The sequence below is a fragment of the Protopterus annectens genome, chromosome 1.part1, assembly GCF_019279795.1.
Source record: "Protopterus annectens isolate FY-2018-M chromosome 1.part1, PAN1.0, whole genome shotgun sequence".
NCBI classification, from domain to species: Eukaryota; Metazoa; Chordata; order Ceratodontiformes; family Protopteridae; genus Protopterus; species Protopterus annectens.
Window position 1 is genome coordinate 697,446,118 of NC_056726.1, and position 20,036 is coordinate 697,466,153.

Here is a 20,036-nt window from a genome sequence, read left to right on the forward strand (position 1 = left end):
CTTAATCAATCTATTGAGTTGCCAGTGTTTTTTCCCCAGTTCTCAAACAAGGCAGAATTTAAATTTCATCAATTGGATGGACAATACGTTTTTATCTGCACAGAACCAAAGATCTCAGAAAATCTGATCAGTTTTCTGTTTCCTTTTCAGAAAACAGAATTGGGTCTCATGTCTCTAAAGTCACTCTGTCCAGGTGGATATCCAGTTGCATCTCTTTCATTAATTCCTCAGGGGGTAAAGATCTACGGTTCCCAGTGAAGGCTCATTCTACTCGGTCTGTATCTACATCTACAGCCTATCAGGCCAGATTGTCTATGGATGATATTTGTGCTACGACTACTTGGGCATCTCCTCACACTTTTGTTACTCATTACAAGTTGGATGTGGTATCTAGGGACAGGTCTTCCTTTGGTTCCACAGTGCTCAGGAGTATTTTCCACTGAGCCTCCCAGGATTTAGGTGCTGGGGACGCTGTCCCACAGGTAAGAATGTAGGCGAGATGGGACTACATAACATCAAGAAGTTATGTACTCACCATAACGTTCTATGTATGTAGTCCATCTCGCCTCACATTCTTACTTACCCCCCCCCCCACCTTCCCCCTTCCCGGAGGACTGGTTTTCAGAGCTCCCTTCACTCTTAGTTTGTTCTTCCTTTCCTTGGGTGGTGTTATGCATGGAGTATGAGTGCTGGTGTTCGCAGCAAACTAGATCTGGGGATATAGAGCAATGCAGCATGAGATACCATCTTAGCCCAGCCAATAGAAAGACTTCAAGCTAGAAAAGTTTGGCCGAGTCAGAGCCGTTATTCGGCTCCGAACCCACGGGTAAGAATGTGAGGCGAGATGGACTACATACATCGAACGTTATGGTGAGTACATAAATTCTTGTTCTCTCCCATCCCTCCCTAAACAGCACCTTCTCCACTCAGTATCCTGGTTTAGGTTGGATGTAGTCAGGCCTTCACTATTTTGAGCAATAGAAAACACCACACCATCCAAATGGAAATCAAGCAAACAAGATCTACCTTTTCATGAAGAACTGCTAATTTCTGCTGTTCAGACTAACTATACAATAGTTTCAGGTACATAATTTCACAAGTCTCAAGTTTATTTTTCTCTGGAACATGAGAACAAAGCTAAAACTTTGAGTAATGTGGTGAAACCTTTCACTTTGTGAAAATCAAATATGGCTTAATTTTTTAATTATTTGTTTATTTATTTGACATTTGTTTACTGGAAAAATCTGAGTGGGATCCTTGCATCCCAAGGGATGACGAACAGCACAAGGGGAACCACAAGTCCAGACTTTCCTAACTTGCAGCACTAGTACCTTGGTTTATTTTATATTTGTGTAGCCCAGTTGTGACTTACTGTGAAATATTCAGTGTACTAATTTACATTTATGAATATGAAGCAGTTTTGTTTATTCCACTAGATAGTCTTCTCATTTTCATGAGTTGAGTTTTAAACAACTTATTTTTTTCTCTTTATTTTTCCAGCTGTTTCAGCATATCACTGCAGAAATTGATTTACTTAGCTTTCAAAATGAAGAAAGAGTACTACAATTATTGAAAAGTAGTAAAATACGCTATAAGCAGACGGCAGCCACAGTATTGAAAGTTGAAGGGTCATTTGATGACATAGATAATATTTACAGCCAGTTGTCTCAGCTGCGTAGAGTTTCAAACATTTCCATGAATAGCCAGGTGTATTCTAGCAATGATGAGCAACAACTGTGTGTCGATAAAATGATTATGAGTTATATTTCTGAGATTTATGCTGAACAACTTGCCAATCTTGCAGATGATTGTGGTGTCAGAATTATAAAACGGGAAGAATCTGGAGTGCTTAAATTAAACTTTGTTCCAGAAAGACAAAAGTCTGGCATTAATGTTTACCAAGCAAGAGAGAGATTTATTACTTTTTATCAACAGATTGCCACAAACTTAGAGTTAAAGAGAACCGATTTGACATCTCTTGAAATATGTACAAGTATAAGGAAAATGTTTCCTAAGATTTTATTCATGGTTGATCATGACATGCTGGTATTAATGGGTCCCCCAGTGCATGTAATGGAAGCATGTAAAATCCTAAGTCAAGGTTTTCGGCAAACTTCTAGAAGAGATGTGCAGAGCTCCAGTACTGCTGCCTTCCATGCAAGTGCATCATCCTTGCACAGGTCACAACCACTACAAAATGAAAGGAATGGTTTTCAGGCATGTAAACAAAACTCCAGTTTGGAGGACAGCATGTGTCCCATCTGCTTGGACAAAATAGACCAGCTAAACAAGGAAACTTTACAGCAGTGCAAACACTCATTTTGCAAGAATTGCATAAAAGAATCTTTTAAACTAAAGCCTGCATGCCCAGTTTGTGGTGTGATGTATGGAAAACTGACTGGAAATCAACCAAAAAATGGTCATGTTACCATCGACACAAAAGTCTACTCACTTCCAGGCTATGAATCTTATAATACAATTATGTTAACATATTACATACCAGATGGCATTCAGGGGGTGAGTATGTTGATGACATGAATATGTATTTGCATTGTTTGAGAAGAAAATGTTTTCGTAATATTCAAATTTGTGTAGGATTTCTCTAGAACTAAAAAAGTAGGCTGTTTGGGTTGTTCTGAATGCAGAAACTACTAGAATTGCATCTAAGAGCCACTAGAATAGTTTAGTAAAGATTTTCATCTCGTATCCTTGGTATTGTCCTGAGTCGTTGCAAATCCTATGAGTAGGCATTGCTGGAAATCATTTCAAGAGGATCTCTCCCCTCCCCACAACATACATGTAAATGAACTTGCAGGTTGGATGTTGGCATCTAATGTGTCATTTTCAGTTGATTTTTCATATTGTTTTTTTTTTTGGTTGGTTCTTCAGTAAAGTGTGACACAATTTAAGAAGGTAAGTAACCTTGGGAGGAATGGGTTCTATTGGCAGATAAGCAGTCTGCGATTTTCTCTGCCGAAGACTTGACCATGATGTGCATCTTTGGTCAGTTTGCCAGAAGTTCAACAATGCCATATGAGTAAGAGGAAGAAGAATACATTACAGTGATTATCGTATGCAGGAGATGCTCCCTTCCCAAACACCTTTGATACCACAAAGGTAAGCAAGTGGAATGCCTGCTGAATAATTCTATGTCTGAGCTCTGCTGCTTCAGAGGTCCCTACTTTCACAACCTGACCTAGGCAGGAGTTGGTAGTCATCTTTGGCGATGCCTAGAACATTCCTGTTGAAACGTATTCCATTTCCAAAAGCAATGGCACCTCTTGCATTAGTCTTGCTGACACATACCCCACAACACAGTTACCTGGAGCTTAAGCCCCACTGATATGACCACCACAGACATTGGGGGTGCCTGATGCAGATCATTGTAGCAGCAGCCTATCTACCATCTGACATCCATATCTGACATGTCACCTACCTGTTCCTTCACTTAACTGTAACAATGGTTCCATAGCATGCCTTCTTTGCCTATAGAGGTCCATTCTGTTTCAGTTTAATCTTGATTTGTAGTAGATTGCTTGACTGTATGTGAGTCAAGCATTCTTTTTATCCATAAAGTATCAAACTGTACAGAACTGCTATTTTCAGCACTCGGCGGCCTTTCATCTGGCTTTCTAATTCTGTAGGACTCCACAGTTTCTTAACTGACCTAAGTACCTACTGCTGCCTGCGCTTGCTTAATGAATTACTGAAGTTTTTGCTACACCATCTTGAAGTGTTTCAATTTCTCCTATTGCTCCCGTCATCCCACGGAAGAGGAAGAGTGTTTGCAGATCCATTTCAGTTGTCAGTACATCCAAGGATGTGCCATTGGCTGCCACTGAGGAAGAGGTCATTTCTCTTTCCTCTCCAAGTGCCATGGCAGGAGCCTCAATAAATAGAAAGGTGAGATGCTCATAGGTTCATACTAGGCTAATGACTGCTAGGGCCTTTATAAGTCTTGTCGTGTAACCTATCCCAGTTGTGTTTCTGTGTGTCATGGGTGCTTATTAGGAGGGGGTACGTTAGCAAGTTTCTAGAAGTTGTGTTTGGGGGTACATTGGTTTTGGCATTATGGTCTGCCTCTGTCAGAGACATTGGAGCCAGACTCCGGAGGAATTTCCATTTACCCATACATTGCACAAGGTTGTGCTTAAATATTGTTAGGGATGTACTCTGCTTCACATGGATGAGGACCTTGTTCCAGAGCATGGGATATCTCTTTTTGGCCTAACCTACACGAGGTATATATTGTAACGTACGTTGGTCACTGGTAATTTCCCTTGATATTTATACTGTGTCATGCACTGTTTATATCAAAATGAAAATTTTACATATTTAAAACATATTTTCAGTAGTGGAACCTTTCAGTCATTAGATATGTCATCTAGAGTCAAAAATGTTTATCTGGTTTCTTCAATGGTCTTCTATATGAGTATATGGAGAATTTAATAGGATATTTTACAAAAGGCTTCTGATCTTCCCTAGCTTCAAATGGAGACACAACTTTAGAAGTTTGACTCCACAGCTATCACACTTCCCACAGTCTTTCTTCTCTTGCAGCAGAATAGATTGTTTCACCAGTGGTTGCCTTTATGCCCACTGCAATACAGAGGCTTGTAAGGTGGTTTCTGCTTCCCAGTCCTGGACCAAACAGTTTAAGACAAAAGTGGATGTCCATCATTTTGCTGTACCATGTGCCATGCAGGTTGTCATCCTATCTCTTGAACCAGGCTCCTTCCCAGTGTCTTTTGAGGCTGGGCCAGGATTTTGTGGGTTTCTTAAATGTACTGTAACCTTCTTCTGAGCAACCATCAGTGTCAGTGGTCCCTTCTTAAAGTAGGAAAAGGTAACCCCCCTCCCAGTTACTCCAACTCAAAGGTAGATGAACTGGCCTATGTTAAACAAATATCCATCGTCTTTATATATGAGTCTGACACTGAAGACACCTTATCCCCTTGCATTTCCACCAGAGGATGCCTCATTTGGGAAAACCCTTCATAGAATGAGATTGCTTTGAGCTGGTCTGTTGATCATTTTCAGTCATGACGTGAGTATATTTGAAACAAACCTTTACAAATGAAATACCATTACAGTTGGTAAAATTGTGTTAGTTACATAAATGTCGATATAAAAGTCAGAATATGAGACTTGAATCTAAAAATGATATGGTGTATGGGAAGCAGGAAAGAATACAAATTACATATGCAGATAAATACCCATAAACATACAAATTCTATGTACAGATATATACACTTGAGAATTTGCTGGTACATATAGACTTCACATATTTGAGCTTTAAGCCTCAGTCTATTACATTAGCCCATATCCATAAAATGGTTGCACTTATCTTCAATAAATTATCACTTGGTGAGGTTTTGCAGGTTAGTAATGTTTGATTATTTTTATTTTCATTTGGAAGGTTATTCTAGATTGAAGTTTTAATCTGTAGAAGGCCATCTCCACAGTAGCATCTTTGAACTTGTGTCAAATTATTGTGCGTGATGTCTTGACTTCTTGTTAGAGAGTAATTCATTTCCCATATTGGGTGCAGTCATTTAAGTGGTGCACAGTTAACTATTGTGAAGAATTTTCTAATTGAGAGTAGCATAAAGTAAGGTTGCCCTGTTGGTAGCCATTTTACTTACTTTAGTAGGTCATGGCTATGCTTATTTATGCCTGCTAGGAGAAAAACATCTAAATATTTTATTTTCAGTGGTTTGCAGTTTTATTTGTATTTTGGCAGTAGAACTTTTTTTTTTTTGAATGTAGCTGAGCATGTAGTGGGTGAGAACAGTTAGATTTGGAGCCATGTCCATGTAGCCTTCTGAAGCTTTGCAAGCTGACTTTTCAAATGTATTCTTGCAGCCATGCTTTCATCCCTCTGTCTTGAGGAAACCTATCTTCGTTTACACAATTGATACCTTCTTAAAATACCGTTATAAAAACTCTGTTTTGGACTTGGCTGTGGTGTCTATGGATTTCACCAGAGGAAAAATGTGGCTTCAGCCAGGAATGTAGTTGTGATAAGAAAACCAAGTTTAATGACCGACTGGGAAGAAAATGCACATCTCTGGTACATTGGCTTCAGGGTCCTTAATTTACAAACTGACATGCTGATGTACCACAGAATTATCCTGTCTCAGGAGAGGGGAAAAGGCTGAGGGGGTAGAGGATCAGGACTCAAAGAAAAAAGTGCTAAACCTATGCAAACTATGTTCTTTGAAGGCTAAACACTCCATTATGTGTGGCCGTGATCCAGTCAATACATTAAAGGGGGCAACGGCTATGGGTTCAGCCTTAATGAATCATGCCTGGTGAGGACCCAGCTCCTGTCAAACTATGTTAATGTACAGCTCCTTAATTCCCCACTGGAGAAGGAGCTTATTTATGGACCACCTGCAGAAATGGTGAAATTAAAAAAAGACTAAGCAGATTGAAAAACAACTGTTTTGCTGCCCTGCAGCAAAATACAGAAGAAACTGCCCTACAAAAAGCTGATCTTTCTGCAAATGTCAAGATGGAAGAAAACGGAAGAAGGGTAAGAAAGGACACTGAAAGGGAAAAAAAAAATGGCAAGTAAACCAGAAAAGGAAAATCTGGGAGGCCCTCAGGTCCAAAATACGGACGGAAACCAATTATAATTCTTCCATGCTTATTCTGTTCTGACCCACACCCTTTCCACATAAAAAATAAGGAGTTATATGGGAATCATTTTATAAAAGAATGGAGAGGAACGAATTCAAGCCAAATGGTTACTTCTGGTTTTAAGAGATACAGACTACAGTTTTGAAGTCTCCCAAAATTCTTGGGTATCCTTCCTGTTCCCAGGGACCATGCCTATGCACGGAGTCCAACTCTTGCTACAAAACCTCCTGTTACAAGAGTCCATAGTGACAGTAGCAGTGTTAGAAGTAGGAGTAGGATTCTACTCCATACTATTCTATTTGCAATAAAAAATTCTCATAGAGACTTATCTTAGACCTCTTAAGGCTAAACAAGTTTCTAAAAAATACCAAAATTCAAACTGGTAACCTTGCAGGGCATTCTATTTCTAGTCTTCCTACAAGCTTGTATGCTCATCCTGGACCTAAAAGATGTCTTCCTACATATACTCAACCAAGGATGACATGCACATTCTTGGGTTGAAACAGATTGCCATTACAAGTTCATCTTCTTGACCCTTTGGTTTATCAACTGCACCTAGTGTATTCAGAAAGTGCCCAGTTCTAATAATGGCCTAAATCCTCCATAATCTGCATTTTTCTTTCTTTTGTTTCACTACCTGTCTACATCTAATAATTCAATGACATCTGCTGACTAGACAGTACTACATTATGCTACTTGGGAAAGATGTGTCATTATTGTAAATACTTAAATGTACTAGTTGTATTTACTTCATTTTGTTTTACTTTTAGTAGAGTTATTCGTTTCACCTGATTACTGCATATGTAATTTTTGCTTATGTTGTATTGCTGCACTGTTTTTCTTGGGTTTTGTATATTGCGTAATATGTTATCTTTTTTATGTTTGTATTGCTGGAGCTTTTCTCCTTGGGTCTTCACTGAAAATGGCCCATTGGCTCAGATGGACTAACACGGTTAACAAATGTCAAATAAATAAATAAAATAAATGAATGGTTCACTTTAGAACTAAGGTCTTTCACTTATGTGTTTTAATAGTGTGTATGTGTTTTGGAGATGGTGTCTGTGTTTTGTATTGTCTTGTTTAGTGGTACTGTTTAGTAAGGTAATGTGTCACGCTGTGGTTAGGGGTAGCACCAAGGTTATGGTTAGCACATATGAAGCACCCTTGATCAACTGACTTGAGTAAGCTAATCCTAACCAGGCTGCAATCCCTAACCCCAGCCTGACCCACGATCTTACTAAAAACATCCCTAACCCCAACCCGACCCATGATCTTACTAAAAATATTTTCCATAACAATATCACCACTCAGGCAAACTATGTCTATCTGTGATATTAGTTTTTTCTCTCTTAATATTTCGGAATTTGAAAGGAGAGCATTGGTTTGTGCATTTGATGTGTATTGGCATTTTTTTCTCAATTTATTTGGGTTTTGACATTTAGAAGTAGGCACTTTGAATTTTTATGTTTCTTTGTGTCAGCAAAGCATAACACATGAGAATATGTCAAATGGTCAGACTGCAAGTTATCAGTCTGCATCCATTTTAAAAACAGTATATCAAATCTTAGTGTACGAGATCAGTGAGATATGCTTTACCATTGGTACAGAATGTTATATGTCCTCCCCACGGTAGAGTGGGTGTTCGAAAGACATGCATTGAATGGGTGTGCCTTCGTTGAAGGTTGGGCATCGGGCTGGCAACTCGACACCATAAAAACCAGCTGCCAATCATTAGCGGACCAGAGTTCCACTGTGATGACCCCTGACCAGGAAAAGCCGAAAGACAAACAACAACAATTATCAGGGAGGCACGGGGGGGGGGGCTCCCCTAGTTCAAAAACTCTTAAGTTTCCATGCTCCTTGGGGTTACCTCAGAGCACAGGCAGAAGTGTGTTGAAGCATACTAGGAGGTATGTCGATCATTTCTATTTCAATGTTATCATGCCGTAGATCCATACACAAACCATTTTTCCACATGGAGTCATGGTTTGACATCAACAGTGACAATCATCTAGATCTAATGTTTACACCACCAGGTAGGTAGCCCTGCAGTAGTTGTACTCTTACACCTATGGGCAATTTCAAGTGCCCAGTCAATCTGCTGCAGGTCTTTGCAGTGTGGGAGAAAACTGGAGCACCTGGAGAAAACTCACACAAGCGCAAGCACTACATGCAGACTCCACACAATAGGCTCCCCAGTTTGGAAAACCTGTTGCTGTGAGGTGACAACAGTAACCAGTGTGTCACATCAACACCTGGATACACACACACACACACACACACACACACACACTTGTCATATATGGATACATAGATGGGTGTGCTGAAATTAAGCAAAACATCCAAAGCTCTACAAAAATGTGATCATAAAAAATTGACTTTGCAACATTGACAAGCTGGTACGCATGTACCAAGCAACAATCTTCACCTATACAAAGCTTAAAATAAAAAAAAAAAATGAAATATTGTTCTTTGCAAGGGACAAGCCCCCTCTACCTCCCCCCATTGAGGGGGGCTGCTCCACCCACAGTTCCTGTTAATTATATATACTATCTCCAAAAATGCACAAACTGTGGTAAAGGACCTCTTTTTCTCCCTCAAAATATGTGATCTTGCACACCTGTTGACTATCTGTGTAGATGACCATACTTAGTCAACATCTGTTCAGCTGACAAACAATAGATTCAATGTATTTCAGTGGACCCACATATATAGAGATATCTTGTTTGACATATCTGTGTGTGTATGTAAATGCATATACACACACACACACACACACACACACACACAAAGGACACGTTGCTGAAATACAATTGTGTGCAATATTTTAGGCTTGATTAGTAGTTTGTGCACCTGCTTTAGCTGATGTGGGAGAGGAGAGCAATGACTAGGTTTAGCCTGCTTACATTTACTGTACATTGAGAGGGGGGCATGTGCTTGTAGCATGCTATGCAGTAGAATCTTCAGTATAGAATGGTGACCACATGTGCTTTTCTAGAAGGGGAATCAGTATGTTTGATCATGTCACAAATACAGGCAAGGATGTTCATTGTAAAATGCCATGATGTGACAATTCCTTATTTGCCAATGAGAATGCACAATGAGATATTAGGATTGGTAGAAAAACCCATGCTTTTGGGAGGAATAAAGTTCCAACTCTTCAAATATTTGTCCCCATGGCCCAGGGATAATGAACGTGGAGCGGCTGGGGCAAAAGAGATGATAGTCAGTGGAGCAACAGAGTAAAAAAGACATCACCAACACATTCTGGCTAGGCTTATAAATGCCTTCGGACAGACAAGTTCATAAGTAGATACTAGGCTATCATTACAGAATCTTTTTATGCAAATGTTCAGAACATTGGATTGGACACTCTAAATTGGCTATAAGTGTTTGCACGTGTGTTGTGGAAGAACTACTGTGGCAGGGCTAGCCACCTGGTGGAGTAAACCTTGGCTGTAGATTGTCAGTATTGAAGTGACACGCCAATCCCATGTGCAAAAATGGGGCAAAAGGTGTTGTAGATGGAGAGATGGGTGTTCAGAACATACTGTGGTGATATGACAAAGTCGTATAGAAGTACATAGGAGTAGTAGCTTAGAAAGAGAGAGCAGAAAAAGTGAGTAACTTCAGACTATGTGACGGTAGTCATGTAGAAGAGAGAGAACTCGTATCCTTTTTAGAGGAAATTCATTAGGCTGTAATATCGGAAACATACAAGTGTGGACTTCATTTAAATGCTAAAGGGAATGCTGTGCAGTACCACAGTTTCATAGTTCTTGTCAATGATCAGTGACATTATATAAATTCAAGGCCTATCCAAAGCCATTTAAGAGTTTTCCTAAGTAATGACCATGGAGGATAAACAATATTCTTAAACTGAGAATTCCATGACTTTTATAAAGCGTTCTAGGCTATTATCTCTCAGTATACCTACTGGCAATGAATTCCTTAATCTCCTAGCTCTTTGATGGAAAGAGCTTTAAAGTGAGGGGCTACCTGAGGAAAGCTCAGCAGTAATATTGTTATTTTTACTGCAGCCATTGAGATTAGTGAAATAAATGCCCTGTAGGGCAACCATGATGTTATCCCTAAGGCATTTATAAACTATAATTTGATCCCCTCTTACTAATTTGTAGCCAGTAGAGTGCAAAAGGAAGTGCTCAAGTCTTCTCATATATGACCTTGGTTTGAGCTCAAGTACCTGCTTGCATATGTCCTCTGAATACATTCAAACATTTTTAAATGAGAGACATTGAACACATGAGCTGTAGTACCCAGTAATAGGCCAAATGCTCATCACTAACAGTGGGATTAAAACTTTTTTTATTTCTGCTAGAAAGAGAATGTGTAATATTCCTTATCAGTCCATATGGCCTGACTTTAACATTAGTGTGTGCATCAGACTTCAAAGTTGGTTCCACCAGTATGCCAAGGTCCCTAATCTAGGTAGTCATTTGTAAAATATGGTTGTCTGGGGCATATGGGTTAGTATAACTGCAATGCCCAAAGTGCATCACTATGCAACTAAAACTCAAGAGAGGTCCCATTAGATAATCTGTCCAGATAACCTTTGAGTAAGAAGTGATAATTTGTACTGGTTACATATATTATCAGCAAATGTGCCTTCCCGTACATAATTTTGAAACTAGGCAGTCCAACATTAAAAGACCAAAAAGCAGAGGACCCAAAACTGTGCACTGAGGGTCAGCCTTCCAGTATGTTTGTATTCTGAGCAACAATCCCAATTCTAGCTTTGCCATTCCTGTTCAGCAGTGATTAAGCCACCCAAATTACCACATCTGGATCAGTTTTAAACTTCACTGTAATGTCTACCAATACATCATGAGGCATGGAGTTTAAAGCCTTAACTAAATTTAAACATATTGCATCAGCTGGAAGGCCATTTCCAAAAGAACAGATGATCTCATAAAAATTAATCGGATTTGATAGGCAAGAATGCCCAGGAAGAGTGTGCCAGAAAGTATCCATTTTAAAATAAAAAATATCTTGAAATGATTTTTCTGATATGCATGTAAGACTAAGGGTTGACATATCTGAATATATGACAGCAGCCTTCTTCCACATCTGAGGCGCAAAGCTCTCTGGTAGTGGTTTTTGAAACTGAATAGTAAGGCAAGGTGTCACATTTTCAACTATTCCTTTAAAAAAATAAGTACGTAGGGCTTTCTGCAAAGTTGGGTTTAATAGCTTTTAATTTTTTTTTCCAGTGGCCTCAGCCAAAATTTCAGGACAATTGCCTGAGGCATTAAACAGTACTGGATCTCAAACTCAAAAAGGCTACTGGAACTCAAGCATACAATACTATATAAAAAGAAAAGAAACCTGCTGCTGCCTAAGACATATTAGTGTACGTGTTTTAACTACTGTTTGCCTTCGTGTGTTGCTAGCAGCCTGCATCCATTCCCCTACATTCTCCCATTTCTCTATTCAGCTGCAAATACCTATATTTGCCATTAGGTGGCAGTGCAAACTCTTTCTTTCTTAACCATACCCTCAGTTACTCTTAGTTTGGGTTAGACTTTCCCCACTCAACTTAGTGTTTAGCTCTACTTATAGCTCTCACATTACATTGGTTATAGTTCAAAATTACCCCAAATAAAATCGTATACCAGCATTCCCTTACCTGTACTGGCTCGTATACTTACTGTTTAATTTCCAATTCCACTGATTGTTCCTGGTAGCCAACCTCCTCTCTTGGCTTATCTCACTCCGTTCGCCCTACAGGCTCACTCCGCTCCCCTACCCTGCCCCCATTTCCCACCCGTCCCTGGCACCTCTGCACATATACTCTTTAGACCACACCCTCTCCATCATTATCCAATACACTCCTACCTCATCAACACACATCCACCCTCTTACACCCACCCCCTCACTCTCACCAGTCACCTCCCACATTACTATACCTAACCTGCTAAATACCTTGTACACCCTCACATTATCTCTAATTCCACCATGCTATCAAAACCTACATCCTTCTTAACTCAAATGCTACTTCTTCTAACCCTATCCTGTATCTACAATCTTACACAGCCCCTTATTTCTCACCATTCCCCATCTTATCACATAACAAACAAACTTCCCATACAACACTCATCCATTCCAATATCCCCCAATCTATGCCCCACCAATAACTATCTACCATTTCCCTACAAACTAATTTCTCCTTACAAGCACTCTACCCCATCCCTAACCAACCAGACCCTTAGAAAATATAATAACACTCAACTCCAATAATAAGCAATTCAAGTACCGCTCCAGCATTTTTCAACACCTAATCACTATGCTTCTATCCAGTGATATACACCCAAACCATGGCCCCCATACCCACTACTCTACTTCCAAATCCACCCTTTTCACCTCTCTAAATGCCCAAAGCATAGCTAATAAAATTCCCAACTTCCATGCCTGTCTTCACCACAATAAACCACATATCTTGTCCATTTCTGAAACTTGGTTAAAACCTCATATAAAAGACTCAAAAATAGTACCACCCAACTATTCCATTATCAGAAAAGACAGAACCCACAAAAAGGTGGGAGGAATAGCTCGGCTTTATTCATCCTCCTTATCAGTTACCCCCTACACTAAACCTATCCCCCAGTTCACCAACACTGAATGAATTCTGGCCCTACTTCAAGTAAATAGTCACAAGCACATGTGGTTTCTTGCCCAGAAATTGTAGATGTTCTTCGTTCCACATTGCTGCAGTCCTTACTATTGGGTAGTCCGCTGTCCAGTCGGCCCGAATACCAGAGTATAAGGCTGACGTCGGTCAGGGAGCATTAGACTGACGTCAGTACGTCAGGGTACTAATGCGCATGACCGACGTCATATCCTCAGTCTTTTTTGCCGCATGGTCCGATGCAGAAGCAGTTTTGCGAGTGCAGGTTGGCGTTCTGAAATATTTCCGAAGCCGGAGTTTCAGACCGAATCAGAGTTGGCTAAGTACCCGTTGGGAACATTTTGGTTTTCTTGCCTCAGTATTTAACCGGATGTCAGAAAAAGTGAATAACTGTATTTCTTGTGGGAAACAGATACCTCATAGGGATTACCATACCTTGTGTATACCTTGTTTAGGGCCTGAGCACGACGTTGTTGGATGCCGCTCTTGTGCTAGGTTTAACAGGCGCACTATTAAGAGACGGTTAGACTGTGCCAGGTTAGTGTTTGGGAAGCGTTGCAATTATAAAATGCCGTCGGATGCTCCGGCCGCTTCGTCAAGAAGCGCAAGGACAAAACAGCGAAGCCTAGGGTTGATGAACCGGCAGTCCCGGACGTCGGTTCTTTAGAAGGCTCAGTGGAGCCAGAGGTTTTGCCAGGAGTTTCTTTGGAGTCTCAGGCAGAGACTTTACTGTTACAGGATGTGCCTTCTCAGGAGGTAGGCCAGGCTGAGGGGGCTTCTCAGGTGACTGTTCTTCCCTCTCTTCCCAAGGTAGTTAGAGCCTCTCCTTCTGTTGCCAAAACTTCTTTGAGAGGTAGGCCAAGTTCAGCTTCAGTGGGAGCTTCTCCTAGCATTTCAGGTTCTGTGCCTAAGAAACATATGCTTAAAATGGCAGAAGATTTGATTACTATGATTAGAGGTTCTATGCCCCCTCCTGATAAGAGGCCTAGGGTGGAACCGAGTTTGATAGTTTTGAACAGTGTTCAGAGGCTTCTGAGTCTTCTGCAGAAGATTTGCAGGAGTATCCTCCTTATTCTGATTCTGATGTGGATGATTCCACTCCTACAGCTTCTCCTCCTGAGGATTTCTCATTTTCAGAGACTCTGCATTCCATGAGGGAGCACTTTAAATGGGAAGGCCAGGATTACTCTGATTCCAGGAAAAGACTTAGGGAATTCTTGTTTTTGCCCCAGCATAGGCCCTTAGCTATACCTCCTGTGTTGAATGTGGTGGAAGATGTTTTTGCAGAGGCTTCCCTGAACCCTGATTCTTTGCCTCCTGCTCCTGTTAAACCTGATAGGTACTATAGGGTGCCTGAAGCTCATAAGTATCTTTTTAAGAGTCCTAGGGCAGACCCGGAAACTGTTTCTCAGGGACCTAAAGGTGTTAAGGCCTCTGTGGTTAAAAACCCTGTTCCCACTGATAAAGAGGCAAGGGCTTTGGATAGATGGGGAAAGAAAGTGTATACTTCTTCCACTTTAGCCATGAGGGCGTTGAATTGTCAGTTTCACATGCTTAAATATCAAAATTATCTCCTTTCACAACTGAAATCTAAGGTGGATGCTTTGGCGGAAGGTATTGAGTGTAAAGAGTTGCTGGATTTAGTTCATGTGTCTGAACAAGTGGGTAAGCATTCCTTGCAATGTGGTTTTGATGCTGTACAGGCCTCCTCGAGGGTGGCTGCCACTAGTTCTGTTCTTCGCAGGCATGCCTGGTTGAGGGATCAGAATTTAGCTGAGCATGTTAAGACAAGGATTTTGGATGCTCCTTTACAGTCGGATGTGTTGTTTGGTTCGCCTGTGGAAGCAGTTTTAAAGAAAATGGAGGACAAAGCTAAGTCTATGCAAACTGTTAAAGATTTTTTGCAGGTGCAGCCACCGAAGTTTAGTAGAAATTGGCCTACTAAGGGATGGACATATCCTGCTTATGATTCCCAGTCTAGGGGTAGGTCTAGGCGTGGTAGGGGCAGAGCTCAAGGTTCTTTTAGGCCTAGAACAGGGAGTTCACCTGCTCAGACTTCTGGTGAGGGCAGGGGTCAGTCCTTTCGCAAACAGACCCAATGACCTGCCTTTTCAGCTACCAGTAGATTCTCGTCTGGCAGCTCCTTTGGGAGGAAGACTGTCTCTTTTCAAGGAAAATTGGGATTTAATTACTCAAGACAGATGGGTGTTGGATATCATTCACCACGGTTACAGGTTTTATTTCCATACATTGCCCCTTTCAAAGGCATGCCAGACGTTCCTCCTCCACAAAGGAAAGAGGCTCACAAGCAAATTTCTCAGTTACTCCAAATAGGGGCCATTCAGCCAGTCCCTGTCTCAGAAAGGGGCCTAGGATTTTATTCTCGCCTGTTCCTAGTACCAAAGAAGGGGAACACGTGGAGACCAATTTTGGATTTATCTATCCTCAACACTTATCTGGACATTCCCAAGTTCAAGATGTTGACGTTACAACAGCTTTTACCTCTGCTGGGCAAAGATCACTGGATGGTAACTTTAGATCTCAAGGAAGCTTACCTTCATGTGCCTATAAGACTAAGTTGCAGGAAGTATCTGCGTTTTCGAGCTGGGAATTCTCATTATCAGTTCTCTGCATTGCCCTTTGGCTTATCTACTGCGCCCAGAGTATTCACAAAGGTTCTGGCTCCAGTGATAGCTTACTTCAGGCTAAAAGGAATTCAAATCTATCCTTACTTGGACGACTGCCTGATTCTGGCTCAAGAAAAGGAAAACCTTCTGCAGCATCTGGAATATGTTATAGCAGTGCTAAGATGCCTAGGGTATTCTGTGAACGAAATAAAGTCCAGTCTAGTACCCTCTCAAGACATGTGCTTTCTGGGTGTGAGACTGAATACAGCAGCCCAGATGGCCTTTTTAACCCCGGACAAACAAAAGAGTCTATCACTTTACTTCCATCAACTATCTCATCAGTCCGTGCTGACTGCAAGGACAGTCCTTCAAGCATTAGGGTTCATGGCATCTTGTATTCTGGTGCTTCCCAATGCCAAACTGCATATGAGGAAGCTACAATGGTATCTCAAAAATGTATGGACACAGCACTGCCAGGATTTGGACACTGTCATTCAAATAATACCTTGCCTTCAAAAGGAATTTTTGTGGTGGGCTCAGGAATGTCACCTAAACAAGGGACTCTCTGTGACCCGGCCAGAGGCGAGTCAGATTTTAACGACAGATGCCTCGGACATTGCTTGGGAGCTCATCTGAATGGAAAGTGGATACAAGACAAGTGGCCTGCCAGACTACAGCATCTACATATCAACATGAAGGAGATGTTAGCAGTCCAGTTTGCATTAATGGCTTTCAAGGAGTTACTTCTTCCAGGGCAGGTGTTGATTCTAACAGACAACACAACTGTCATGTGGTACATCAACAAGCAAGGGGGAACACATTCTTATCCTCTATGCAGGCAAGCAATGATTTTATGGGAGACTGCGCTAAGCTTGCAACTACCTCTTCAGGCAAGGTTTCTGCCGGGAGCACAGAACTCCTTAGCAGATGTGTTAAGCAGACAAATCATGGATCCCCACGAGTGGAAACTGGATCTTCATGTATTTCAGAAATTGACAGTGTCATGGGGAACTCCAGACATAGATCTGTTCGCTTCTCCACTAAACCACCAGCTGCCAAAGTTTTGCACAAAGGGGTTTCATCACACAGCTTGGAAAGTGGATGCTCTGTCTTTCAGTTGGAAAAACCTTCATGTGTATGCCTTTCCACCTCTGCCTCTTCTTCCAAAGGTGCTATTAAAAGTCAGACAAGACAAGCCAAGGATGATTTTGATAGCTCCAGATTGGCCTCGGCAACACTGGTACCCACTACTAAGGAGTCTGGTAAGGAAGCCTCCATGGCCTTTACCTTTGATTCCTCATCTGTTATCTCAGAAGGACGGTCGTCTGCTCAATGTCAAGCTTCACTCTCTTCATCTAACAGCCTGGCATATTCTGTGTTGAAACACAGCAGGTCTCAACTTCCTCAACAAGTTTTAAATGTGATTATGGAAGCTAGAAGACCTAGTACAAGGAAAGTGTCAGAAAAATGGAAGAGATTTTTATTTTGGAGTACAGCAAAGAATTTGGAGATTTCTGAGCCTAATTTGAGTGTGGCTCTTCAATATCTTACTGAGTTATTGGACAAAGGTTTGTCCTTCTCTTCCATTAAGATTCATGCTGCAGCAATTTCAGCTCACTATGATTGTGACCCACCATTGTTTTCGCATCCTTTGTTCAAGCAGTTTCTTAGAGGGGCAAAGAATATAAGACCCCACGTAGAGCTCCTACTCCTGCTTGGGATCTCAATTTTGTGTTGGAAAAACTTACTCTACAACCTTTTGAGCCTGCGGCTACTGCTGAATTGAAATACTTGTCATGGAAGACTGCTTTTCTGTTGGCTATTACTTCTGCAAGAAGGGTGTCTGAGTTGCAGGCCCTTATGGCAGTAGAGCCCTGTTTGATTTTCCATAAGGATAGGGTATCATTACGTACTAATCCTTCCTTTATGCCTAAGGTGGTTTCTAGTGTGGCTTTAAACCAAACTATTCATTTGCCTACTTTTTATGCAGACCCCCAAAATAAAGGGGAAAAGATTTTGCACACTTTAGATGTACACAGGCAATTGCGTTATTATTTAAGCAGGACTAAGGATTTTAGACAGTCTCAGCAGTTGTTTGTTTCTTTTGCTTTGAGTTCGCAGGGCAAGCCTGTGTCAAAACAAACTATTTCTAGGTGGATTGGGTTTTGCATTGCATTTTGTTATTCCCATCATGGCAAGGAGATTCCAGCTGGGATTAGGCCTCATTCCACTAGGGCTACTGCCACTTCAACAGCATTTCTAAGGGGGGTGGCAACTAAGGATATTTTGGAGGCAGCTACTTGGAGTTCAGTGCATACTTTCTCTAAGCATTATCACCTTCCTATCTACTCTAAGTCTAGGGCTGGTTTTGCCACAGCTGTTTTGCAAGGCATGTTGTCAGCTCCTACTGCTTTATGATTTGCCAGCCTCCCATACCTCTGCTTTGGGATTCTACCCAACAGTAAGGACTGCAGCAATGTGGAACGAAGAACATAGTACAGTTTTGTACCTACCATAAATGTAGATGTTCGAGGATCCACATTGCTGCAGTCCAATTTACCCTCCCTCCTTCCCCTCTGTGTTTAGGGGTGGTTGTGTAGGTGAGGTTATATGCTGATATTTTTGTATATATCTTTTTGTATATATTGTACATATGTTTGGTGCAGGTATTTTGGGCCTTGTCTTTTTGGGGTCTTCTGACATCTGGGGCAAGAAAAGACTGAGGATATGACGTCGGTCATGCGCATTAGTACCCTGACGTACTGACGTCAGTCTAATGCGCCCTGACCGACGTCAGCCTTATACTCTGGTATTCGGGCCGACTGGACAGCGGACTACCCAATAGTAAGGACTGCAGCAATGTGGATCCTCGAACATCTACATTTATGGTAGGTACAAAACTGTACTTTTATTGACCATTTGGCAGTTCATCTCTTTCAACTTTCTGGTTTAAAAGCCCATGTTTGTGCTTGATGTTCATCATGTTTCACTGTTGCAATAATTACACTTGGGTTATCCTGCTGGCAGGCTACCCGCAGTCGGCCTGAATTCCAAAGTCCTGTTCCGGCGTCAGTTGCTGTTGCCTCTTCCTTGACGTCAGTGCGCCAGGGGTATAAAAGATGTAGCTGACGCCATTTTCTCCAGTCTTTCTTGCCGCGCGGTGCCCGAAGCAAAACCAGTTCGCAAGTGCTGGTCGAACGAATCCTGAGATTTTCTAATTCGAATTTCAGATCCGACGTTTTCAATAAAGCGAAGTACCCCGTTTGAGAAACTTTTTTTCTTGCTCCAGACCGATGTCAGAAAAAGTTAACAATTGTATTTCTTGTGGGAAGCAAATACCTCATAAGGATTTCCACTCTTACTGTATTCCTTGCTTCGGCCCTGACCACGACATTGCTAGTTGTTGGTTTTGTGCTAGATTTAACCAATGCACTATTAAGCATCGTACGATTTTGCTTTTCATTATTTTGGCAGAAGGTTTAACTACATAATGCCGTCGGAGCAACCGACAACCGGAATTCATAAAAAATGCAAGGATAAAGACAAGGACAAGCATCCGAGGTCCAAAACCGACGATGAAGCCTCTTCTAGGCCAGTCGCCGGTTTGCCGGTGCTCATTGAAGTGCTTTCACAGCCCCTGACTCCCGCTACCTCAGAGCCACAGGCCACCTCCGACTCCCACGTGTAGACAGCTAGGCCTCTGGATACTCAAGGTGTTGGCCCTTTGGAAATTAATCCCTCAGATGGGTCCGGAGCCGCTGAGCAGGCATCTGCTTCTGAGGGTGTCTTCAGACTTGCACAACTTTATATAAAGCCTACTTCAGCATCCAAGACAAAGTTTAAAATTGTTTTAAAGACAAGGAAACCAGTACAGCATTCTCCAGGACAGGCTTCTATGCCTAAGAAACAGATGCTCAAAATGGCCGAAGACCTAATTATTTTGATCAGGGGTTCTCATCCCCCTCCTGATAAGACGCCTAGGCAAGACACTGAATATGATTCCTCTGATCAGGTTTCCATTTGCTCTGATTCCTCTTCTGATCAGGGATATTCTGTTCCTCCCTATGAGGATTCTGATGCTGAAGATTCTATTCCTTCAGCTTCTCCTCCTGAGGACT

The 20,036-nt window shown here is 41.5% G+C and overlaps 1 protein-coding gene across 2 annotated transcripts in view; it reads left to right on the forward strand.

Annotated features, from left to right (window-relative positions):
- LOC122806882 (probable E3 ubiquitin-protein ligase DTX3) overlaps window positions 1–20,036 on the forward strand; it is a 355,810-nt gene that overhangs the window by 50,447 nt on the left and 285,327 nt on the right. For both annotated transcript variants that reach the window (XM_044077663.1, XM_044077672.1), the window contains one exon: window positions 1,501–2,517. In XM_044077663.1, the coding sequence (XP_043933598.1) occupies window positions 1,501–2,517 (1,017 nt within the window). The remainder of the gene's footprint in view (window positions 1–1,500; window positions 2,518–20,036) is intronic.